The 26,112-nt window shown below is 35.0% G+C and overlaps 2 protein-coding genes and 1 pseudogene across 9 annotated transcripts; 1 reads left to right on the forward strand and 2 right to left on the reverse strand.

Moving 5' to 3' along the window:
* Window positions 1-9,378: 9,378 nt before the first annotated feature.
* On the reverse strand, window positions 9,379-16,635 carry LOC145086565 (bZIP transcription factor 29-like). 8 transcript variants are annotated; one of them, XM_079024373.1, is made up of 15 exons: window positions 16,435-16,624; window positions 16,177-16,306; window positions 14,161-14,672; window positions 13,883-13,941; window positions 13,691-13,741; window positions 13,473-13,608; window positions 13,294-13,382; window positions 13,115-13,213; window positions 12,200-12,899; window positions 12,014-12,089; window positions 11,181-11,454; window positions 10,768-10,972; window positions 10,408-10,631; window positions 10,006-10,323; window positions 9,379-9,864 (listed from the first exon to the last, which is right to left on the reverse strand). In XM_079024373.1, exons 9-11 carry the CDS (start codon window positions 12,652-12,654, stop codon window positions 11,290-11,292), a joined length of 696 nt encoding a protein of 231 aa, XP_078880499.1. In that variant the 5' UTR covers window positions 12,655-12,899; window positions 13,115-13,213; window positions 13,294-13,382; window positions 13,473-13,608; window positions 13,691-13,741; window positions 13,883-13,941; window positions 14,161-14,672; window positions 16,177-16,306; window positions 16,435-16,624; the 3' UTR covers window positions 9,379-9,864; window positions 10,006-10,323; window positions 10,408-10,631; window positions 10,768-10,972; window positions 11,181-11,289. The 8 variants fall into 8 exon arrangements, with proteins under 8 accessions (XP_078880499.1, XP_078880502.1, XP_078880501.1 ...); XM_079024376.1 differs by having other exon boundaries at window positions 10,768-10,803; window positions 10,898-11,454; XM_079024375.1 differs by having other exon boundaries at window positions 9,379-9,545; window positions 9,766-9,864; window positions 10,768-11,454.
* LOC145089430 (25S rRNA (cytosine-C(5))-methyltransferase NSUN5-like) lies at window positions 13,065-14,346 on the reverse strand. Its single transcript, XM_079027869.1, has 7 exons — window positions 14,157-14,346; window positions 13,883-13,941; window positions 13,691-13,741; window positions 13,473-13,608; window positions 13,294-13,382; window positions 13,115-13,213; window positions 13,065-13,070 (listed from the first exon to the last, which is right to left on the reverse strand). Exons 1-7 carry the CDS (start codon window positions 14,344-14,346, stop codon window positions 13,065-13,067), a joined length of 630 nt encoding a protein of 209 aa, XP_078883995.1.
* A 1,168-nt stretch (window positions 16,636-17,803) lies between the features above and the next one.
* LOC145086567 (malonyl-coenzyme A:anthocyanin 3-O-glucoside-6''-O-malonyltransferase pseudogene) lies at window positions 17,804-19,423 on the forward strand (annotated as a pseudogene).
* The last annotated feature ends 6,689 nt before the right edge of the window (window positions 19,424-26,112 follow it).

The raw sequence follows: 26,112 nt of genomic DNA on the forward strand, positions 1-26,112 counted from the left end.
TTTCGGACGATTATACAATGGCTCTTTAAATTTATTGGAAAAAACTTCCAAACTTCATTTTTAACTTTTTACGGCTCTGAAACCCAATCACCATCCAAATTCAGCCCATTAATTCGATTTTTCCGCTTATTATTGTTAACAATACCATGAAAAAACTTAGAGTTCTCATCGCCATCAATGTCCCATCTCAAACGAGCTTTTTGCTTCAAATTAGATCTGTAAATTGCATCTAAATCCATGAATCTGATCTTCCATTTTTCACGACAATCTCTTTCTGGAGTTGTTAAGATCGCTCTTCAGCAATTAGTTCAATGTGATCAATTTTTTGACAAAAGAAGGTTTTGCTCCTCCATCTTAACATTTTTTAATTGGCTTGAGTTTATGAGCAAATCTCCTGTAAGACTTACCGGACGGAAATGACTATTCCCAAGCCTTCTTAACAATACCATCAAAGCACCCCAACGAAAGCCAAGAATTAAAGAAGCCAAAAGGCACTGGACCAAAATCAAAGCACTGACTCGATAACATGATAACATAATAGGTTAGTGATCAGGAAAATTTCCTAGGAAGAATGATTGCAGAAGATAAACCCTATTTCTCCGTAAATGTACTACAAGCAAGAAAACGATCCAATTTACTAAGATATTTACCGTCCTCGCTAATCCAGGACCCACCAACACCTCTAATGTTTACTGAGAGACAATTCATTGACATTTCTTTTGAACACCTTCACCTTTAATAATATCCGACATGGCTCGACTAGAACCATTGAGTTAAATCTCACTTCTTCACCTAATTCCATAGTCTAAGTAATTCTATAAAGATCGAGTTAATAGAAGCAGCAGAGCTCACCTCATCCGAACCATATTTAGATTTTCTTCTAGTCTCATATGATTTCGATCTTTTATTCTTTCTATATCTAGCTTTGCCTTGAAGAGTGTTCGTTTTTACGTGTTTTGACTCCATTTACAACTTTATCCCCAAATTCATTAATCTCAGATATTCTCACATCGAATTCAACATCTTTATTTAGGTCTGGGATAAAATTATCTTCCATGAAGGTCTCCGGTCCATGATTAGAGAAAGGAAAGTCAATATTAGGATTGGAATGGTCTGAGTCCACTAGAGAATTACCTATGGGCCTACTAGAGACACTAAAGCCCAAATGATTATCGCTAAACTGCAGCTCAACATCATCAACCCTATCGTCATCGCATCCTCTGTTCACATGAGCCTCAACATCATCAACATGTATCGAGGCGTTAACTTCATTAATCTCAAGCTGTGGGGAGTGGTCACCACTAATCCACCGAGAAAGGGGTGCCACCTTTGAATCACGTCAGCTTCACACCCAACCCACCGAAAAAGTGGTGCTACCTCTAAAAAAACATAAAAGTAACATAGAAAATTAAACCTAAATTACTAAAAAAACATAAAAACAAGAATCTAGTTGCGATATTTGTGGAGAACTTCTCGTTGAATTTTCAAAAAACGCCCTTAAATTTTCCGGGTCGAGATTCGGTTGCGGCACCGTGTTTATAATTTGAAGATCGGTGAGTGCCAATTGTCGGCGACGTTGTTCCTCCGTTTGACTAAAAAAATCTAAAAAACTTATAGTTTTGTTGATTTTCTGTGCTAGTACGTCCTCATTGGTTTATTTTCCGCTAGAAGACGCCCCCTTTCTTGCTTTGTCCCTTCCCGGTGGTCGACGAAGTTGGACGTCCGGTGGACCCTCCCCCTCAGTGGCGTCGAACTCATCATTGAGGTCGTCGGGTCGAGGTTAACACCAATGTCCGACTCGGATGTACTCAGACTTTTGTTGGAATCGGTGGTAGATCCCATATGCGTCGTTTACGGATAAAGGACCCATTTTGGACGATTGCGAGAAACTTCCCATGCTTTTTGGTTGGCAAACGGTTTAACATTGTTGGTTATTTTGTATTGGTACAACGCAGTTGATAAAATGTTGAAATCGTTGCTACCTAAAGAACAAGAGAGAGAAAAACAATTGTATATATCAATTTATCCTTTGGCAAACATACAGTGATATATATATATATATATACACACACACTCAATGAAGTGATATATATACAATGAAAGGAGTAACAAGAAAAGCTAAACAGTAGGGCACACATGCAACTATGCTAAGGACTAAGTCAATGTACAACAAACAACTATGGACTAAGTCAGAATAATAAACATTAATTTATCACCCCTACAAGCTGAAGGGTAGGTTTGACTTGAAGCTTGAAACGAAGATTGCTGATTTTTTCTTTATTCAGGGGCTTTGTAAATATGTTGGCTAGCTGATCAAAGAAGAAACATGACAAATTTTTAGAGCCCCTGTTTCAACTTGCTCTCTGAAAAAGTGAAAATCTAGATTGATATGCTTTGACCTGGAACTAATTATTGGATTTTTGCACATGAAAGTTGCACTAATGTTGTCACATAGAATTATAGGAGGCTGTTGAAGAGTGACTTGTAAATTACACAGCAGTTGATTTACCCATAATATTTCAGCGGAAGTATACGTAAGTGCACGATATTCTGCTTCTATGCTGGACCGAGCAAGCACTCTCTGTTTTCTAGATGTCCAGCTAATCAAATTTTTGCCATGAAATACTGCAAATCCATATTGGGATCTACTATCATCCTTGTCTGAGATCCAACCGGCATCCGAATAGGCCAAGAGAGAAGGAGCTTTGGTTGGTGCTAAGTGAAGACAATGATCTAAAGTGCCATTCAGATACCTCAAGATGCGCTTTACAACTTGTCAATGTTGAGTTTTAGGGGAATGCATATATTGACAAACACGATTAACCGCATATGAGATGTCGTGTTGAGTTATGGTTTCATATTGTAGAGAGCCAACAACCTGTCGATAATGTTTGGAATCAAAGAAAGGTTCACCATCTTTTTGTAAAGGAGTAGAAGTATCTGCAGGGGTCGAGATGGGCTTCGAGTTTGTCATTTTAGTACGAGTAAGAACATCTTCAATGTATCCCTTTTAAGACATAGTGAGACCAGTATGGTTTCGGATAATTTTCACACCAAGAAAATAGTGTAGATTTCCAAGGTCTTTGATGTTGTCACCTGTAATAATGAGATCATCAACATAAACAAGGATATAAACAATGGCTAGGTGAGAGGAGTATACGAAGAGTGAGTTGTCGGAGTGACAAGCTCAAAATCCCTTAATGGTAAGATGGTGTTTTAGCTTAGTAAACCAAGCTCGAGGTGCCTATTTCAATCCATAAATGGCCTTATGTAGGTGACACACATGATGTGGTCGGTATGGATCTTCAAAACCCTTGGGTTATTCCATATAAACCTCCTCCGATAAATCACCATTCAAGAACACGTTATTTATGTCTAGCTGCTGAATTTCCCAACCACGAGAAAGAGCCACTGAAAGAACTAGATGGATGGTAGTTGGCTTAATCACCGGACTAAAAGTATCAAAGAAATTTACTCCATGCTCTTGGTTGAATCCACGTGCTACAAGACGAGATTTATAACGCTCGATTGATACATCCGAGTTTCGCTTGATCCTGAAAATCCACTTACAAGTAACAGGATTGACATTAGCGGGACGAGGGACAAGAGACCAAGTCTTATTTCGCATCAGGGCATCATATTCTAACTTCATTGCATTTAACCAACAAGTATGTTTAAAAGCTTGAGAAGTATGACGAGGTTCAGTTGAAGTATAGTCAATAGTAGAAGTATGGATTGATTTGGGCTTGAGAGAGTTTGTACGAGCTCTTGTAACCATAGGGTGCTGATTTTGTTGAGATGGACGATAGTTACTGGGAATAGAGTGTTTAGCTTGGGAACTGATGGTAGAACGTTGGTGTGAAGGAGGTGACGAAGTATGTGAAGGAGGTGATGAAGTATGTGAATGACACGATGAAGTAGGAGAAGTAGATTGTGATGGGGCTGGAGAACCTTGTGATACAGGTTTGTGCTCGTTTGATAAAGACTGTAGTGTGGAGGCATGATCGAGAAGGGTGGAAGAGACCGGCTGTAACGAGGTAGTAGAAGTAGATTGATTCTACAAGTTTGTGGAAGGATAAACTTCTTCATTGAAAACAACATGTTGAGAGATATATATTCTAGATGTGGGTTGATGGAAACATAAGTACCCTTTATGTGATGCAATATACCCAATAAATATACAAGGAAGAGAGCGGAAATCCATTTTGTGAGCGTTGTATGGGCGTAAGAAAGGATAGCACAAGCAACCAAAGGTTCGAAGAAAAGCATAGTCAGGAGTTTTGTTATAAAGTTTGGAATAAGGTGATTGATAGTTGATCTTGGGAGTGATGGTGCGGTTATGGATATAGGTAGCTGTTTTAAAAGCATGTTCCAAGAATTCTTGAGAAAGGGAAGACTGAGCTAGGAGGGACAAGCCTTTTTCAACGATTAACCTATTCAGACGTTCAACAGCACCATTTTGTGCTGAAGTGTATGGACAGGAAACACGATGGTTGATGGCATAGGTTTGGAGATATGAGGAGACAGGACGAAATTCCCTACCATAATCTGTTTGAAGGTTTTTGATGTCAGAACCTAATTTTGTTTTAATCATGTTCCGAAAGTTAATAAAAACTGAAAGAAGCTGCGATTTTTGAGATACAAAATAAATCCAAACAAATTTTGTGAATTTATCAACAAAGAGAATAAAATAGCGATTTCCATTAATTGAAAGTAGAGGAGAAGGCCCCCATACATCAGAGTACAATAACTCAAAAGGTGTACTAGAAGAAATATGAGAATGCAATAAAGGCAGTCGATGACTTTTGCCTAACTGACACGGTTCACACACAGGTGATAATTTATTTGATGTAGTAGGAAGTTGAAAGCGGGACACGAGACTTTTGAGAATAGTTTCATGTGGATGTGCAAGTCTGTTGTGTTAGCCATTCATGAACACCAGAAAGAGCCATAGAAGAGTGATATTTATTGGTTGGTGGAGTAAGACGATAGAGCCCATTAGCAACGTGGCCGTGAAGTACCGGTTTTCCTTGAAAGGGCTTAACAGTACAGTGATTAAGCCAAAATTCCATCAAAACTTGATTATCATTTGTGAGTTTTGAAACACTGAGTAGACTTTTGGTTAAGTTTGGAACAATAAACACACTTGGTAAATGTAAATTAGAGAGAGAAGATGAGCCATAATGTGAAATTGAGAGTTGGCTACCAATCCCGACTTGAAGTTTTTCCTCACATGTGTAAGGATCAGAAACCTGGAGCTTATTGAGGTCAGGTGACACATGGTCTATTGCACCTGTATCAAGGTACCAGTTTGGGTCTATTATAGCAGAAGGACTGCTACAATTTATTGTGTAAGCTTGCTTGGTCGTGTCTTTAGGATTCGGATGTCTGGATGGCTTGATTTCCCCGCTGCCAACAATCTATGGCTTCATGACCTTGCTTGTTACAAATTTGACATTGAACCTGTCTGCGGCGTTGATCGGATTGTTGAGTAGGAACTTTGTAGTTGGTAGATGAATTTCCAGAAGAGCGAGAATGTGGAATGGACCAGTCTTGGGATCGAGAAGTAGCATTTGCTTGTAGAGAAGGCTTGGAGACAGGAGGAAATTGCAGTGACGCCTGACGAGCAGTTTCGAGTTCCAATCGAGCCACTTCCTGAAGTAGATGTCCCACCATATCATCAACAATAGCATTATTAGACTTCATCCAAAAGGCAGAGGTAAAGGCACCATAAGAAGCATCAAGTCCGTTGAGAATATAATTGATGAGATCTTCGTCAGACACAGGAGTGAGATCTCCTGCCAGAGAATCAGCAATAAAACGCTTGCGCTCTATATACTCTAGCATGGAGAGAGTTGAGTCTTCATTGCCATACGCCGAGCGTGAGTTTGGGCCTAGAAAGTACATTCTAGGGCTTGCCAAACATGCTAAGAAGAGAAGGATCGGGCAACTGTGGCAAGACAATGCTCCGATAAAGTGGATTTGATCCAAAGAAGAACAAAACGGTCCCTCTTCTTCCAGGTAGTGAACTCCGGATTCGGAGTGGTAGTGATTGTACCAAGATTCCTCGGTGGTGGAAAGTGTTGTCGGAGGCGGCATAGGATTGAGAATAAATGATTCTAAATCAAAGGTTTCAAGGGCAGAAATGATAGTGGTGCGCCATAGAGAGTAATTTTCACTGTCAAGCTTGATGCTAATGGAAGGAATTTGGAAATTAAGATTTGTAGAGGCGATGTTGGCTGCAGCAAGAAGTTGTTGACTGGTACGTGGAGTAGCCATGGTAGTCTGCAAGTAACAGGTAGAAGAAAAGGGAAAAAAAAATTAGGGCTCTGATACCATAAAGAACAAGAGAGAGAAAAACAATTGTGTATATCGATCTATCCTTTGGCCAACATACAGTGATATATATAAAATGAAAGGAGTAACAAGAAAAGCTAAACAGTAGGGCACACGTGCAACTATGCTAAGGACTAAGGTCCCGTTTGATAGTTTCTTTCTAGGAAAGTGTTGTATGGTAAAGTGCTATCTGTGAAAGTTTTCTGACTGGGAAAGAAACCATGTTATTTGATTGTACATCTGATTGACTGTGTGCTGGATGATGAAAAAAATAATTCAATAAAAAATAAATTTAAAAAAAAATTATTTAAAAAAATTAATAATCCAAGAAAGAAAGAAAGAGGCGGGTTTGGTGCATAATTGTCTTTCCAGCTCATTCAGCCAGAAAGATATGATTTTAAGGCTTTCTGGGAAAGACATATCTTACCGGGAAAGACCATTTTTTTGTGCAAGTTAAACAGTCTTTCCGGTCCATTCAGCCAGAAAGATATGTTTGGACCTGGAAAGATACGTATCAAACGGGACCTAAGTCAATGTACAACAAACAACTATTGACTAAGTCAGAATAATAAACATTAATTTATCACTACCACTTTGATGCATATTTTTAAAATCGTCAAATACACCGTTAAATTTGGTGCAAGCCGCTCGATGGTCGCTCCATTTAGTATTGATCGTATCGTATGTCCGGCTCGTTTGCTTTCCTAATAACGTGTGGAAATGGTCTAAAACATGATTCCAAAAGCTTTGACCCGATTGCGCATTGCCCACATCTCCGTCTTGTGATATGAAAATCCAAGCTTTAGCTAAAGTTTCATCCTCTTCCTCGGTCTATTGCGTATTTTTCTTTTTCCTTGGATCTTTTGATTTTTTTGCCTTCTACGACTTGGTTATGCTTCTTCAACCAGTTCGTCGTCGTCTTCATTGTCGAGGTTTACGGGTTGAGATTGAGATAATGGAACTTGAGATGGTTGTGAAGTTTGTTGACGTTAGGAAGTTTGGGATTGAAATTGCGAAGAAGGTTGTTGTTGAAAGGCTTGAAATTGGGGTTGAACAAATTGTGGTGGTTGTTGTTGTTGGTAGTAGTGCGGGTGGTATAAAAGATCAGTAAATAGATGTTGTTGCTGAATGGGGGATGATAACAATTGCATGTAGCCAATATTCACTAACGGATAATTTGGAGTGTTTGGGGTGTTCGGGGTGGGTGAAGTATTTTGGTTTGGATCCATAAGAATATTTGAGAAAGGAAATTTTTTTGTTGAATATATGTGTTTGTATGTGAAAAAAATGTATGTGTTTAAATGAAAGAAAAGAGTGATATATATAGAGGTGGAGTAATTAAATAATTAATTATTTTTTTTATTCAACGTTCATATGCAACGGTTAAAATGAGCATATCCAATCAAATCTCGTGTCTTGTTCCGTCTCCCATATCACGCCACACCCAACCCACCGGAGGTGGGGGCGGGTGTGGTGTTCACACATCTTGGGGGTTGACACATTAGCTCCCGCGCGTCTTTCACCCTTCCACTCCGGGCAGCCTCACCATCTTCCAACCCACCACAGCCAACCATAGATTCATCAACAACAACCATATTATTCTAATACCGAAATCTGCGAGAATTGATCAGACTTTTCTCTATCAGAGATGTTGACACCATTCTCTTCAAGATTATTAATCTCATCTTCCATGAAAATCCCACCAGCCATAATATTGAAATCATCATCAGATTCAGACTCAGAATCTGAGTCAACGGAACTAGAAGGGGGCGACCATTCGTCACCATCCTCCTTCAGCCAAACCAAAAACGACTTTTTTCTTCAAGAAACCTCGAATTGATGATATGATCATGTCTAGCTAAAATGCACACTCTTCTAAACGATAAATTCAATGCCTCCTTTGAGCAATCAAACAGGATCAGAATACAACCAAAATTCCTAGCCACCACATCAACGAAGGAAGAATCCAAAAGATGGGTCAGCATGCCACTAATTTTAATCCACATAATTCTTTGTGTTTGAACAAAAGACTCATCCCATAGATTTAGCCAAGCAAACCATTTTCTCCAACCGACTATGTGATCTTTAAGCAAGACATCTGCAATGCTTCTTCTCCTAAAGTCCAACAAAACATTAAGTCCTCATAAGTATTTTAATGAGCAATCTACCAAACCCGAAGAACTGAAGATACCAAAGAATTGAGAAAGTAAATCACCAATCAAACAACCATTCAACCAAGTACATGGGCGTGGAGATAAGATATCAGGAATAACTATCATACCCACCTAGATCACTTCAATGGTATTGGTTTATTTTTCAAAGTACAATCCTATGATGAGGAAATCAATGCAAGTCTTACATTTAACCTGTATTGTAATCATCATTTCAAGTCAATTGGGCCCCATTAGGACGTCATACAACCTTATAACATTGGTTAATAGCATTTCGTCAATTCTTTTTAAATACTAATATATAAAAAAAAGTAATTGAAGTTATTTTAATATTTTAGTCATTTTTGTTATCAAGACATTTTATTTAACCATTTTTGAAACGTAGTAAATCCATTATTAACCAATGTCATTACACAACCAAGTTAATCACTACTAGAAAAAAGGCCTTTTACGACGCTCATTGCTCGTCGTAAAACGCTCAGACGACGCGCAAATGTCTGTCAAGGAAGGCCCTGTCATAAAGAGAGACGACGCACTTTTGCGCGTCGTCTATAGACGACGCGCATTTACGACGCGCATTTATGACGCGCATTTACGACGCGCGGTTACGACACGCAATGCGTATCAAGGAAGGCCCTGTCATAAAGGAAGACGATACGCATTCGCGTGTCGTAACCTTACGACGCGCGTGTTAATGACACGCAATGCGTATCAAGAAAGCCTCTGTCAAGAAAGGCCATGTCATAAATGAAGATGACACACATTTTTGCGTATCATAATTATAAATGTTTTAAAAAAAATATTCTTTATAGATTTACTAATTTTCAAATTAAATTTGTATTTAATGTTTCATAATAGAAAATAACTCATATACAAAAAATAGAATCCATTGCATAAATTTAATGTCATACAATTCTATTTCTTACAATATATAAATTTGCATCTAATCTACTATGTACATCAAATTCCAACTAAGTAAAGTTGCATCTTGCCTTTATATTCAAGTGGCTTCATATTCCTTTCTTCCATCAACTTTACCTGATGCACAAAATACATAGAAACAAAAAAAAACATTGTATAGGAAGGGGTAATCAGAATCCTTTGTATCTCCATTTCTTTCTTTAATAACTCAAGACTAAGTCTCAATTGTTTGTAAACCTAGATTGAATATAATGAAAAAATGAGAACCAAGTATTTGAGAAACTTTTTTGGGCAAAAAGAAGCAGAAAACCTTTATGGAACATTAAATGTGACTTACATCTAGCTCTTCAAGCACTTTTTGGCATTGTACTTTGTTTGAACCAGATGTTGCAGCAACAAAGTAAGCTAATCTTGGATAATTAAAATCACCCATATGCTGCAGAATATAAACAATTCAACCAAAAATGAAAACAAAGAAAGAAAAAAGTTAATTCAAACATTAAAGCAAATATTTAAAAGTAATAATAACAATAATATAAATATTAAAAAAAAACTTATAACATTTCAAAATGGTTACCCTTGTATGGCCACTATATTCTAAATTGTCATCCACAATCCATTTCCCATTCATTAATCTGTAACAAAATTTAAAAAATAAAAATAAAAAAGTAGCTACCCATATTCACGATATTCTTACTTATTGAAATCGACAACAGTTCTTCTATAAAAACATCCTTCTTGTTCTCCTTTCATGTGTTATGTTGGAATTTAAATTCTAGATATTTTGTCACCAATCTTTCTATCATAACATAATCAATGTACTCATATTCTAGTAGCAATATTGAAATTTTAATTCTAGATATTCTGCAAAAACTCATTTTTGTCTCTCAGTACCCTGCAAAAAAAGGAATAAGTTATTCTGTCAAAAAGGAAAAACAAGAATTAAAGATACATTGAAGTGAAAGTCAATTAGTCAAACCTTTTGAAGTTTTTGCAAAACAGAACTTCAAATGCCTCACCAACAACCTCTTCTTCATTTACATGTTGTTGACCATCAGAATACTTCACAGGCTCACAATTAGTTACTGTTGGTTGAATTCGTATAACCAATAAACAATTTGAACAAGTGCATACCAGTTCATAAGGGAGATTTTTTCTTATGTACTCATCTGAATCTTCCTCCCACTCCATAATATCCTACTCCTAAAGAAGAAATTATTTCAATGTAAACATTACTTACTTGCAGTTAGGATTTTGATGCAAATGCATTTTCAATTAACAACCATGATAATACTTATAATAATAACAAACAAAAATAATAAAGCAATAACTATCAAACCTTTTCATTCATTACTATTGCTGGAAAAATTGCAGACTACAGCAAAGATGAAAAGTGGTGAAACAAGTCTCCATCCCTGTTTCCAGATGATTATAATTCATTTATAAGAAGGAATAGAATGAAAACTCACTGGGGCTATTTCTAGAAGTCGAGATATAACATCAAAAGCTAAAGACATAACCCTTTCTCCCAAATTATCCCGCTTCTGTATAAAACACATATTAAATCATGCCACTACTATATTAAAGGCTAAAGATAAAGTTAGAAGTAGAGATATCAATAAAAAGTCAACCAACACTTTAATAAAGGCTATGATTTAAAATAACATTTTGATAAAGTTAGAAGTAAAAAATGTTGCTTGGTTGATAAACTGGAAAGGAAAAAACCATTAATGAAGGAATGTCATTCCATACCATATGAGACCCTTATTTTTTCATTCCATCTCTTCAAGGAATGACAGTTACCATTTTACCCTTAATCCACTTGGAAGCCAAACACGCGAGGGCTGGTTCGGATTCGGCGTCACGGCGCTGCGATTTCGTTCCAGACCCGGTCAACAGTAGCTCTAGCAAGATCTTGAGTCATACCCTGAACTTGACTAGTAATTTTTTGGCGAGTAGAAGTCAACTCCTTAATACCAGCATGTAATTGCATAAGCTCAGCACACATAGCTTCTACTCCATGAAGCTGAAGGAAAAATCATATGAATTTTTTTATAATCATATATGTAAATGAATTTGATAATCAGGTTTGCGTAGCAATAAACAAATAGTCAATCGAATGAAATAGATCTGTGTTAATGAACATATTTGAACTCTATGTGACATTTATCGAACATAAATCCACTTTTTCTCAAATTTATTTAAGCCTTAATTTAACGATTTAAGGCTTTGTTTTGATTTTTTTTTCTTAAAAATTCTTATCTCAATCTACAATTGTGAGACATAATCCTTCCATTGCGATTTAACTAAAATTCAATTAACTAAGTAAACCACATCCATTAATTAAACACAAAACAAATAGATCAGACCAACTGAAGCTGAAATTGGATAACACTAACGATATTAAATAGGGCTAGAATGTGAGAAATTAGAAGATCTGAACAACACAAAATGAAAGAAGGGATAAGAGATTACCAGTAGAAATGAGAAATTAGAAGATCCGAACAGAGAAATCTTTAAATTTGATCATTTATAACTAAAAAAAATTGAAATATCACAGGTGAAATTAGATGTAAAACACATACCTTGTGCTCCAATTCTGTAATGTAACGCATTTTCCTCTCTTTTGATCTTGCAGCAGATTGTCGATTTGCCAAAATCCTAAAACATATCACATAAAAAATATATTTGTTTATTCAAATATCAAAATAAATATTCAGATTTCTCCAATTATAATGTAAATATTAATGAATTTGAAAAAAGCTACATACCTTTTGGCTCGTTTGGGATCAGATAAAGCAATCTCTGCAAGTTTCTCATTAGCCATGATTTTCTTGAGCTCAGCCCCTGTAAACTCACCATTTCCAAACTCCAAACTAAACGTATTTGTATTTGAATTTGAGTCGATTGAATTATTTGGGGATAATTGACCAATATGCCCTCCAGGAGAAGGAGGAAGCTTAGGTGATTCATCAGCAAAGTTCATCCTCCCCATAAAACTATCCATTGACACACTTCTATAATGCCTTGTTGTTGGAGCAATGTCTCCACCTGCACTCCGTTTAATCCCTTTATCATTAACACTACTTGTAGCTTCATTATCACTGCTATCACGTCCATTTGTTTTTGTTCCACTAGCTCGACTATCTAAATCTTCACGATTCTCAGTTCCTTGTTTATCGTCAGTTCCAGAAGAGTTTAATGTGTCAAGATTTTCAAGATTCATATAAGCAGAAAACAAATCATCAACAACTTCCCCTTCGGAGGCTCTTTTAGTTGCTCAGGTATGCCAACTTTATCCCAATGCAATACCTAGTATGCTAGTTTCCTGTTTTTTCAGAGTCTATACCAACTGGTGTTTGCCAAACCCTGTCATGCTATGCCCAATTGAACAGGATGATCTTGGATTTAACATGTGGGATCCACGTAAATGGTTCGGTGATCGAACCCATCTCATGCCCATCATCATTCCTGCATACCCATGCATGAACTCTAGTTACAATGTTTCCCACCCTGGTTTAGGCCCAAAGGCAACTGCCACCATGGAACTTGCCTTACCCTAAAATATATATATATATATATATATATATATATATATATATATATATATATATATATATATATATATTAAAGTAATTATGGCTGAAATAAAATAAACCAAAATGAAAAAAATTACTAAATCTTACTTGCATAAATACACTTCCGTTTGTGACCAAAGGATGATTGTGCAAATCAGTAGCTGGTGGAAGCACTAATAAATCGGGAATCATGTCATCCTTCTCGACCTATAAAGATTATTATAACTAAAATCAGAAAAATAAAAAAGATAAATTAAATAGGGTACCATAATGTATATTAATGTTACCATATTATCTTTGCTTAATTCAGACACAGCAGTTTCAACATCCAATTTCAGAGTATTGACACGAACATAGCGAGGTTTTTTAACATCTGCTACATAAATGATAAATCATAGATCTCGTTTAATAAATATGGTTGTGTAAATTATAAATAATAAAGTGGAATGTTATTGGTAGAACAAACCAGGAATCTTATATTGGGACATTAAATCTTCTATACGTTTTGCTCCCTTCTTTAATAAGATCTTTGCAAGAGCTGACTGTAGTTGACTTTTCCTCAAAATAAGGTACTTTTCTAGATCTCCTGTTAGAGATGAATCCTATGAAGAAATGTTAAAATTATGTATATGATTAATTTAAAGAAAATATTATATGATGTGGCATCCTAGAAAGTGAAGATACCTGTCCGAAAAGAATGTCATAGGTGATTATGTACATTAATTCCACTTGCCTCTGTTACAAAACGAATAACAGAAGCAATAAATTTCAAATAAATAGTAACGGGAGATTAAAAAAAATAATAACATTCGAATATATATGGTGAGTATGGAATGAAGATCAGGTATCAAATATGTTTTTTGAGGTATTACTTACCTTCCATTTGCTGTTTAATACATTAGCAATCTCCAATACATCCTTGATGATTGGAAGATCTGTGAATAGAGAAACAAGAGATGAAATCAATATGAAATTAGAAAAAATCATTAAACAAAGAAATTAGAAGAAAGAAATTAGAGAAGGATGCGATAGGAGGAGGATTCCCCAATTTGTAATCGTGTTTTAAACAAAGAAGCACAACCCATAAGATGAGTTGATGAGGAAGCATTTTTGTTATCGCTTTTTCTAATCAAATATGAAAAAAATATACTTACACAATCTGGCATTTCATCGAGCACCTTGAGGGCACCTTGCATCTCCATAACTTCAAATCCCATAAAAACCCCAAATTTTGAAACCCATATGTCAGAAGAAATGGATAGACCTTCAATATTTGTGATACAAACATGAAGTATGACATGATTAGATGAAGCATGTAAGTTCTTCACACTTTCAAGCATAATTGTAACCCAATCGTCGACTCAAGCATAATTGTAACCCAATCATAGTCACTCAACGCGAAAATATGCGCTTTTGGAACGGCGGAACTCTGTGGCGAAACCGATAGCAGCTTGGAACGAGATTCAAGTAAGCCAAATTCAAGATTCGTGAAATTTTAGGGCACACGAGGCTACATGTTGCCTGAATTTCAGTCTACCGGAGTTCTGACACATAAGTCCGACTTGTACGCTTTCGGAGTTGTACTTCTTGAGATATTGTCAAGCGAAGAAGGCAAGTGAGGAACGAAGGAAGGAGTGTTGATAACTAGGAAAGGCGGCAGTCGAATCTATGGAGGGGGAAGAAAGGATCGTAATTAGGGCAAGAAGGAAACAAAATAGGAGGATAAAAATGAAGGCTGGTGTTCAAAATTTTAGGGATTTCATTTTCCCCCTATCTACTAAACGTGCTTTTCATTAAAATTATAAAGCGACACTCATAGAGGACGCCCATTTAAGATACAGCGCCCTCCGTGTTTTTAATTTTTTCTCGTATGACGCTAATTTAAGGGCACGCAATAATGCGTGACCTAAATCCTTAAATTTTTTGAAGAGATGACACTTTTTTAACGTCACTCTCCATTGCGTAACATAAATCAATGAGTGTCGTTGTTTGCGCGTCGTAAAAGGCTATTTTTCTTGTAGTGAATCATTAAAAGTGACTAAAATGGGTGGTTCTACTTAAAAAAAGTCACCATTTTTTTCACCTTTTTAGCGGACCAAACGCAAGAATCTAGATAATAAAAATAAAAATAGATGTTGTAAGCCATAGAGTTTGAAGTTATAGAGTTTTAAAAGAACATAAAGTCAAAGTAGGATGCTCAAATTGGTAGATTTTCAAAGTACAATGCTTTAAAGTGAAATAAAATGAAAGTACGATGTCGGAATTGGTAAACATTTAGAGTAAATTGCTTTAAAAATTAGATAAAATGAAAGTAGGATGTTGTAATTCATTGATATTTAAAGTCCAATGCTTAATAAATGAAATAGAATGAAACTAAGATGTTGTGATTGGTAAATTTTTAAAGTTAATTGCATTAAAAAGAACTGAAACAAAACTAGGATGTTGTATTTGGAAGATTTTCAAAAACCAGTGTTGGTTTATATTCGGTAGACAACAAAATTACAAAAATTCCTTTTGTTCTAGTGCAACCACTTCCATTATACCTTTTGTTGGAGTTGAAGTACCAGCAGTGGCGGATCCAGAACCAAATCTAACCGGGGTCCAAAAAATACAAAAATTATAAAATTCTGAAAATTTAACGTATTTTTGGGTTTTGAAGTAATTTTTTTTCAAAGAGGGTATTTAATGTAAAAGTGTGTGTCAAAGAGGGAATTTTTCGTAAAAATTAGATTTTTGGAGGGCTATTTAATAGTAAAAATTGTGGGGTCCATGCACCGCACTTAAAGGGTCTAGATCCGCTACACCATAAGTTAGAATAATGAGTGTAAAAAGAATTGAGGAAACATAATTTCAAAAGGAGCTCCCTTAATTACTCTAGAACTCATCTCTGCCTTCAGGTGAAATAATTTAAAGTGCAGAAGTTTGAAAAAAACAAAAAAAAAAATAATCCAGACTCCTAATGTTTGCTATAATATCAATAAGAAGAGTAACTTTACCAAGCAGCCTTTTTCTCAATCTCGTTTTCAGTAACCACATCCTGGAATGTTTGCTTATGTCATCATACATTTAACTTAAAAAACTTCAATTATTACATACATACATAACATCATCACAAAGAAACATGCATGTACATGATACAAGTGTAATTATTAAGTATAACCATATCCTACCTTCAGCGTCTTTTTAGAACTTTTGCTCTCGTTTTGAGTTCCTTGCAGTTTGGCATCTTTAACAAAAGCTTCAGAATCACAACTCTGCATAAAGTGATGACTTAAAGCCGATCCAAAAACTTTCTCACACCTATCAACATCAAAACAAGTGAAAATTAATCAAAAAAATCACTGAATTAAAAACTTGAAGAGATAAAAAGAAGAAGCATCGAGAAGAAAGAAAGATATAGAATGGATATATCATTGAACAACATTCACCATGCAGGGACTAAAATTGTCAACCCCTCAAACTATTGTGGCCAAAGTCGGAAGGGGAAAAATATTTACTATTCATTTGGTCTTCCAAAATATATAAGTAATTGAAAGACTATGGCAGTCTCTGTTTTGAAGTCTGAACCTTCAAAGTTATTGAACAATTAGGGAAAACTGGAACTCTTTTGAAGTCTGAAATTGAATTAATCAAGGTAATCATGTCACTCAAGGTTGTGTTTCTTTATAGAGCTTGATGACGTATGTTGCTCAAGATAAGAATAATGACGATTCATAATTTACATTTGTATTTCTTTTTTAATCCTTATCCATCTCATTGTGTGTTATATGTAAAGAGAAAGGAAATTTGAGTAAGGATTGCCCTAAAATTACTCATGGAATTTATCCTTGGGTTTGTTGTATAGTTTTAACCTCATAATAAGCTTGTTATCAAAAGACAAAATGTTACTGATTTCTTTTATATGAACTACCGTTGAACCTAAATATTTTTATCACATCATATTGTATTTGCTTGTTGTAGCAATGCACTTTAACTTTCGTATCATTAATAACAACTTACTTTCAGTGTTTTATTATTCAATCTTGGTTTTAAGTAAAGTCTTACACAGATCGTGCATAGTGTTTATCACAACCTTTATGCATTACTCGTGTGTGAGTATATATATATATATATATATATATATATATATATATATATATATATATATATATATATATATATATATATATACTGTATAAATTATTGGTTTTCCTTGGATACATTTAAAACAATAAGCAACACCATTTTATTTTAAACATGTCAATATTAAAAAATAATATATTGTAGTACAGTTTATAAAAAATATATATATGATTTTAGTTGAGGTGAATTGGGCTTGCAATTGTATTGCTAAGTGGTTAATTTCCAAAAGGTACAAAGTATATAAAACGCTACACGTCAAAATAGTTAGATACTTTTATGAGTTATTAAATAATACTTTTATGACTTATTAAATAAAACCTTTTATGCATTTATACTTAATGTAAAAACATTAAGTTACTAAATAAAAACGTTTTATCCATACATAATGGAATAACATTAACTCTTTTTCTCTTATATTTTAACACATAGCTTACCCTTTTTAGGTAGTCAAAATCAAATAAGAATAAAATAAAAATAAAATAAGATTAAACAAAAAAAAAAGAATCATAATAAAGTTGTAGTATAATGTTAAATTAAATTAGAAATATAAATATAAAAATAATTAGTTTTATAAAAACCTTATAATTTTTATCCGAGATAACCTTTATGTGTATAAAATTGATGAAATAGCCTCAGTTGCTATTTAAGATCAGAACTCCAATTTTATAAATTTTGTAAAAACTATGTTATTTTCCATTAAAAAAATTAAACTCATCTTTGTCATGGTTATAAATGTCCATCAACCAGAAACTTTGGCATAATCCAAACCACGAGCAAAAATATGGTGACTGTTCTTGAGAATAGCCAAGTATCTGCGCCTCCTGCCACCGTTGGGGACAGGATTCTCCCGCTTACTTTCTTCGACACGATTTGGCTATCCCGCTACCCTGTCCACCAGGTTTTCTTTTATGACTCCATTCACACTAAACAATATTTCTTGGAAACAATTGTCCCGAACCTCAAAAATTCATTATCAATCACTCTTCAACACTTCTTCCCATTTGCTGGCAACTTAATTCTATTTCCTAATACTGTTGAAAAAAAGCCCGAAATACGTCATGTAGAGGGCGACTCTGTTGCATTTACCATTGCCGAGTGTACTCTTGATTTCAGTGATCTTATAGGAAATCATACTCGTAAGTGTGACATGTTTTATCCACTTGTACCTATATTGGGACATGCAAAACAAGGATCCGACCACCTTATCATCCCAACTTTTTCAGCGCAAGTTACACTTTTTCCTAACTCCGGCTTCTCTATTGGGATCACCAACCACCACTCCCTTGCTGATGCAAGCACAAGGTATCATTTCGTCAAGGCATGGAGCTCGATTGCTAAACATGGTACAGATGAGTTTTTCTTAGCTAGTGGATCTTTACCTTTTTATGAAAGAGTGATTCAATACCCGAGCTCCTTAGATGAAGTCTCCTTAAATATACCCGGGACTCGAGCTATTAATATGGAATACCAGCCTCCTCAGCTTGTTAGCCCTACAGATAAAGTCCGGGTCACCTTTGTCTTCACCCAAGCACGCATCAATGGGCTAAAGAACTGGTTATCCACTCAACTGCCAAAACAGGAATACATATCATCTTTTTCGGTGGCATGTGCTTATATGTGGCATTGCATAGCCAAATCTTATGTTCATATTGGAGAAAGGAAGGGAGAGGATGACGTAGAAAGGATTCTTTTTGGTGTGAATTGGAGGTCTCGCCTAAATCCACCGGTTCCTGAAACTTATTTTGGTAACTGTATAGGCGCATCTTTCACAGCAAAAATAAAAACCACAGTCTTAGCAGGCGACAATGGATTTCTTACTGCTGTTGAATTAATTAGAAAGACTTTAAGTGAAACACTAAAGAAGAAGAATGGAGTGATTGAAGATTCGGAGAAGTTGATTAAGTTGCTATTTACGCCAGTGCGAGGGTTTAATGTGTCAGGATCACCGAAGATAAAGTTCTATGATGTGGATTTTGGATGGGGTAAGCCAACAAAACATGAGACCATATCAATCGATTACTTTAGTATGATTTCTGTTAATGCTTCAAAAGAGTCGGATGCTGATATTGAAATTGGTGTGTCCCTTCCTGCTAAACAAATGGATGCGCTTCTTTCCATCTTTAGCGACGAATTGGATGCCACATTTCACTGAGTAAGAGAGTCTTTTGTTAAAAAATTTCTATGTTCTAATGTGGATCTATCAACACGTTCAACAGTTATTTGTGTCTGCTTATGGGTAGGCATGTGCAAGTTTTACATGTTATCAATAAAATGTCACTTTGTTGGTTGTTCTTATCAACATAGAAAATGTGCATATCAAAATATGATTCTTTGTATCCATAGGAGGCAAACAGACTGTTCCACTATGATGTGCACATCACTAGTCTCGTGAGTGAGTTTCTTGACTGAATTGATCTAAGACTCGTCAATATTTTGTGGAACTACTTATCGGAGGTTTAAAATAGATAATAACAGATATGTGATTCGAAAATCCGTACGGATATCCGATATTTGATTTTTCAGATTCGGGTTCGGATAGTGATTTTAAAAATATTCAATACTCCGATATTCGATATCCAAAAATATATGGTTTTAAAAATTATGTTTTTTACTATATTATAGTATTTTGAAACTTCTAAGTCGATTTCATATCTAATACTCGACATCCTTTGTTATTTTTATTAAGTTTCGTTTTATTTTTTTTATTTATGCATCATAATAAAGATTCTGTTATTTTTTAATCATTTTCAATCGCATCCCTTGCATTTTGTTATTATACGTATTTCATTTTATGTATGTAAATGCAACACTCCTTGCATTTGTTTAAATTAATATGTGTGAAAAAAGGATTAAAGATTTTCTTACTCTCCCTAAATATCCTATTACATTTGTAAATATTTGAATTTTTCATCGCATTTTTCAATATCTCTTTACATTCCACAAAAGCAATTTTTATTAGCTATTATCAGCAGACAATGTAAATTGCAAACTTATAAATGTCAATCTATCAACAAAATTTTGAAATCGTCCTTGTGGTTTGCACAAATTTCATGTTTGGTCCATATCTTTGTTTTGCACTCCAACCATCCCTATTGTTTGTTTGTTTTTTTTCCATATTTTTATTGTAATTTCTATTATTAATAATTAAAAAAAAAGTCAACCACACCCTCGAATCATACCACAAGTTCCCAGCCCATCTAATGTATCTTTATGAACCCTAGATTCTGGAAATCAAAAGCCGCCACCCACCATCACCATTAGCGGACCAGCAATACTATCCATACCTCTGGCCGTTACTTCACTGGCCTTCCTATCCCTCTCCCACACACCCATTCTCGAGTATAAATTGTTAGCCACCACTTATCAATACTTGCAACTAGGATTATGGGTTCAGAAGGACATGCAGATTCAGATCGACAGTTAAAAACAGAGAAGAAGAAGATGGATGTAAAGGAAATAAAAGATATCATACGATTATAGATTATTTGTTTCTTTCTTTATGTTTTCTAACTTAGGTATTATCCCCGTTTATTTCTGGGAGTTTGTTTTGTCTTTCCTGCATATATAACAGAGATCCATTTTATATCTCTATGTATTCAATAAAAAAAATATAGCCAATTGGTACTCCTTCTATAATCTTCATGGTATTAGAGCAGGTAATTCACACTCGATATTAAGCCTTTCTGGTGACCGTGGCGGGAGAGAAAGGAGCGGATGGCAACAAGAAGGTGGATGATGGAGAGACAATTGATGTCAACTCGTCTCTCTACGTTCATGCTTTTGAATATCCAAAACAAGTCCAGGAGAACGACATGTTACACGATAACAATTATAACGAATGGAAGCAGGAGATGGTGAATTTCTTGCTTGTGGAAAATAAGATGAGGTTGGTCGACAACACCATCAAGAAACCTTAATCAACGTCACCTATGCACTCTGCGTAGGTACGTGTCGATGCAATGATCAAAGGATAGCAAACAACTACGACGGAAAAAGAGATCCGAACAAGTGTACAATATGCAAACACCTCGTCATAGATCTGGGGAGATTTAGAGGAACGGTTCGAAAAGGAAGGAGCTCTTCGCACCTATGAATTGAATCAAACCCTAAATTCCATGCGGCAAGAAGGTACCATTGTTTCCACTTATTACAACAAGCTTCAATCTATGTGGGATGAACATCAAATGGTCCTTGCTACGCCTTGTTGTAAGTACAATGGGTGTAATTGCCATATTAGGAAACAACTAAATGAAGTGAAAGAGAAGGAGAGGGCGTATGAGTTTTTGATGGGGCTTGACGAATATTTTGCTGTCATATGCACCCAGATCTTAGCCATGAAGTAGAAACCATCCTTGGGGACCATCTACCACCTGGTGATAGAAAACGAATAGCGTATTGTCGTTTATCATGTGACTTCTGATAACCATGCTAACTAATGATTTGCTTGCCACAACATTCTTCAAGCGTCATTATGTTTGATGTTTGTCACCCATAACTTGCTGGTTGTGCTGTAGCTAACAGCCAGGGTGCGAGGTCATCAATCTCGTATAGATCTATACACAAGTATCACGCTCTCCGGGAGGAGACTCGTGTTATAAAACAGGACTTCCATGTATACCTTGGTAGGTATAACGAAGACGATGTCTCAAAAATTTCCAATGAGTTTACATATTTTTGAAATGAAACCGTTCGTATATAAAATTGTTACCATTTTCGTATTAGTTATAAAATATAAAAATAAATGAATATGTTTATATAATCGTTTCTTGGTCCCGAAAGGGTAAAATAATGTGAATGTTTTCCAAATTACACCTATTATAATTTAACATGTATTATTTCGTTGAAAACGATACCCGTTTTGTTTTAACGTGTTTTGCGTGTAACCGTTTTCAAATTTGGTATTTCTACGTAAAAGGTATTTAAACGTAATTAAAACATAAAACAATGATTTTTATATTAACACAAGTTTCTTGTGTTTTACTTGTATTCCCCCCTAAAACATGGAAAAAGTTATTGAAAAGCGTATGGGTATGAACTCACCTTATGTGTGGTCGCGGTTTAGAAAATGGTGACTTCAAGCTAGTATACGGGAAGGATGTTGTAATCCTAATGGTTTTAAACACACAATAGTGTGTGAATAAGATGTTTTAACAGCACAAGTATTCTATAAACACTGAATAATATGAAGGGACTTACCAACTTATATCTAATTTGAAGTGCAGATTTCCTATAACTTGAATTGAAAGGGTGAAGGAATTGGGTTTGTATCTTAAGAGTAAAATTATAAAGTGAAAGTTTACTGATGAAATGAATTTGAGGGATGCCTAATTCGTATCTTATATATGAAGTATTGAGATAAGGTTTGCATTGGTAAATGGAATTATTACCTATGGAAAACTAATTAGGATAAGATAGATAAATGTTTACTGTCAAGTTGCAAGTGTTTACGCCCCAAAAGAGGGTATACACCTCACCATAAAGTGTTTACGGCCAAGAGGAGGTGTTTTCACCTACCATGAAGTGTTTATGGTCAAAGGAATGGGGTTCACAATCCTATGCCAACCGTGAGCACCCTTTTGATGTCATTTTAAGATCCGTAAACTCCATTTAATTGTTTATATTAGGCGAAAACTCGTTTATGAGGGTTATTTATGTTTTAAACCCTTAGTCTTTCAACCTATTTTTATTTATAACACTCTAAGTTAGCTTGGTTTTTGATCCAAACTTCTTTGTTAGTTTTTTTTAACCAAGCTCTAATACTATAGATAATACAATACAACAAGGATTTCAATGTAGTATCACTTGTTTTTGGTTAAGGTTTAGGCTCTACTAGGTCTAAAATTTCGAGTTGTGACACATAAATCTAGTAAGAAAGTTACTGCACAATGAAGATCCCTTGCCAATTGGCCAACTGACAACAAGTTATATGTAAGCTTTGGAACATGTAAAACGCTCTTGATTCGAAAACCACTAGGCAAGTTACAAACACCCTTTCCTTCAACTAGCATGCAGTCACCATTTAGTATAGTAACTGGTAACTCATGTGTGGTCTCTGTTTTGCTTTCAATCCAATATGCTCTATCGATGATATGCTCGGTTGCACCAAAGTCTATAACCCAATCATTACAATATTTGTCCTTCCCTATCGTTTTAGCAATTATTTCTATGAATTCTTCAACTGAACCGTTCCTTTGTGTAAAGATATTCAGAAATTGTTGATATTGTTCGTTGTTGAGTCTCGATATAGAACCTCTTTTAGTTTCTACATTAGTCACTTTAGTCTCTGTCTTTTCTTGTCTTCCCTTTTCTAACCACCACTTTAGATAACTTACAAGTTTGAAAAAACCATCACTATTGTGACCATGTTTTCCACAAACCCCACATTGTCCCATTTGACCGATTGCTTGTCTATCACCAATCATGGCAATTCTGTGGTTTTTAGGGCTTTTGGGTGAGCGACTCTTATAATCCACTCTGATACCATATGAAATTTTGTTTTGATAATAAAACTTAATTCTTGGGGAACAAAGAACAGGAGGCCTAAATAGGCAAAATATAATAAAGGAAAGTCACTAATATAGGAATAAGAAATAGAAAACATAATAGAGAATATATATATATATATATATATATATATATATATATATATATGTAATTGTATAAACGAAGATCCTCTTAACATAAATTTTTTTGCAATTTTAGGCAAATCATATGACAAATACTCATTACCACAACTGAACAGTACCTAGAGTGTTGTTTTGATTATCAAAATCAGAAATTACATTAAACAGATGGATAGTAGATTTCAAATGAAGTTCTAGTTTCTGCTTGTATGAGAAGCCATTGAAGTACCTGCTATAGAGGAGGGTGTGAGGGGTGCCTATGATTAAGTTTAAAATATATGGGTAGGGAAGATATCAAATTTTGTTAATTTCTTCCGTAGAATTACTTGTAGTAATCTATACAATAAAGCGACATGGGTAATAGGGTTTGGTTAGAGATGGTGGCATCTCTTGGTGGTTGAAGGAATTGATGATGGTGAGGGTAATTTTGCTTCAAGCTTGAGCACCCTAGTGGTTTCAAGAAGGTGGTTGTGCTTTCGTTCAACCACACCATTTTTCTGTGGTGTGTATAAGCCAGTGGTCTCATTTATAACTCCATGCTCGATATAGAAATTGACCATCCGATTTGATGTAAACTCTCCACTGCTATATCACTAAACCCTTTTGACAGTTTCGCTAAATTGAGTTTTGATCTCTTGTGGAAAGAAATAAAGAAATCATTAGCTTCTGATTTATGTTTTAAAAGAAACACCCACATTGTCCGACTGCAGTTATCAACAATGGTTAAAAAATAGTTCGTTCTTGTGAGAGATGGAGTTCAAACTTTCCCCAAATGTCACAATGTAAAAGCTCAAAGCAATCTTTTTGTTAATGGAACTAATTAGACAGGGTAACCTGGAGAAATTTTCATTAACACAAGAATCACAAAACATACTTTTTGTACCTAAAGGAGCATTCTTAACAAAATCAAAATGAGAAAGCTTGTCATGTGAGGAATGGCCTAACCTTTTATTTCACATGTCAATAGTGGATGTCATAGCCATCCTCTCGCTTCCTATAACCTCCATTCAATAAAGTCCCTTCACGCATTTACCAACTCCAACTAGCTTGTTCGTATGTTGGTTTTGCATAACACATAATGTCACACCCCCAAACTGGAATGGCAGAAACGTTCAGGGGCGGAGGACGTAATGTATAGTATTAAAACAATTGTAATAGTAATCAAAACAATAACAATCATTGTATTGATAATTTATAATTTACATTATGTTCAAAACATTGCCTGAATTACACTAATACTAACACAAAAGATAAGACATAATACTACTATGCTCCGTCTTCGCAACGCCTGAGAGGGTATCTGTCTACTAATTTTCCTGAGAATACAAGTAGTTTGATAAAGTGACAACATTAAAGTTGGTGATTTCATAACGTTTTTGTTATAAAAAGTATACTCTTTATTCTTTGGAAAAGTTCGTGTATTTCTCCAAAAGATCCTATATTTTCTTATTAGTTGAATGGAATGTAGTCTTAGTACCTTAAGATAAAATATATAAGTTTCTTATACTTAACGAATGAGGCTTTGAAATTATATAAGTATTCGTATTTGTTTCCAGAAATTTGGATTGTAAATCGCCTGTTTGTAAAATAATGATCTTTATCTTGGAAAATTTTATATTTTGCATAAGTTGAGTTGTAGTCTAATATGATCCAAGACCGAAAGGTACAGGTATGTTCAATACTTAAAGTCGTTCTAACTAGCTTTATATGAATATAAAACTATTTGAAGACATGAGTTTATACATAAAAATCCACATATAGTTGTTTATTATGTGAGTTTCATTTATTTATAAAACTGTTGAAGAGCCATGTTTTCGCATAGAAATAAATGTGTTGTAAATTTTACTTAAAATAACGTGTTGTCGTTTATCCCGGAAAAATCCTATATTTTTCCTTAAAGCTGATTTGTAGTCTTAATTGCCCCAAGATCGATAAATGTAAGTATATTACCATACTTAGGTTAATGACATGTAGTTTTATTCGTTTAAAAAATCATTTGAAGAGATCTGTTTATACATAAAATAAGTGTATTGTCAGTTTCACGTAAAATAATGTATTGTCGTTTATCATGTGAGTTCTCATAACCTTGCTAACTAATGATTTTCCTGCCGTGACGATCTTCAAGCGTCGTTATGTTTGATATTTGTCACCCATAACCTGTCGGTCATGTTCTAGCTAACAACCAGGGTGTGGGGTCATCAATCACATATAGATCTATACACAAGTATCACACTCTCCGGGAGGAGACTCGGGTTACAAAACAGGACTTCCATGTATACTTTGGTAGGTATAACGAAGACGATGTCTCACAAATTTCCAACGAGTTTATGTATTTTTAAAATAAAACCGTTCGTATATAAA

The sequence above is a fragment of the Lactuca serriola genome, chromosome 2 (assembly GCF_051521515.1).
Source record: "Lactuca serriola cultivar US96UC23 chromosome 2, Lser_US96UC23_V15, whole genome shotgun sequence".
Taxonomy (NCBI): Eukaryota; Viridiplantae; Streptophyta; class Magnoliopsida; order Asterales; family Asteraceae; genus Lactuca; species Lactuca serriola.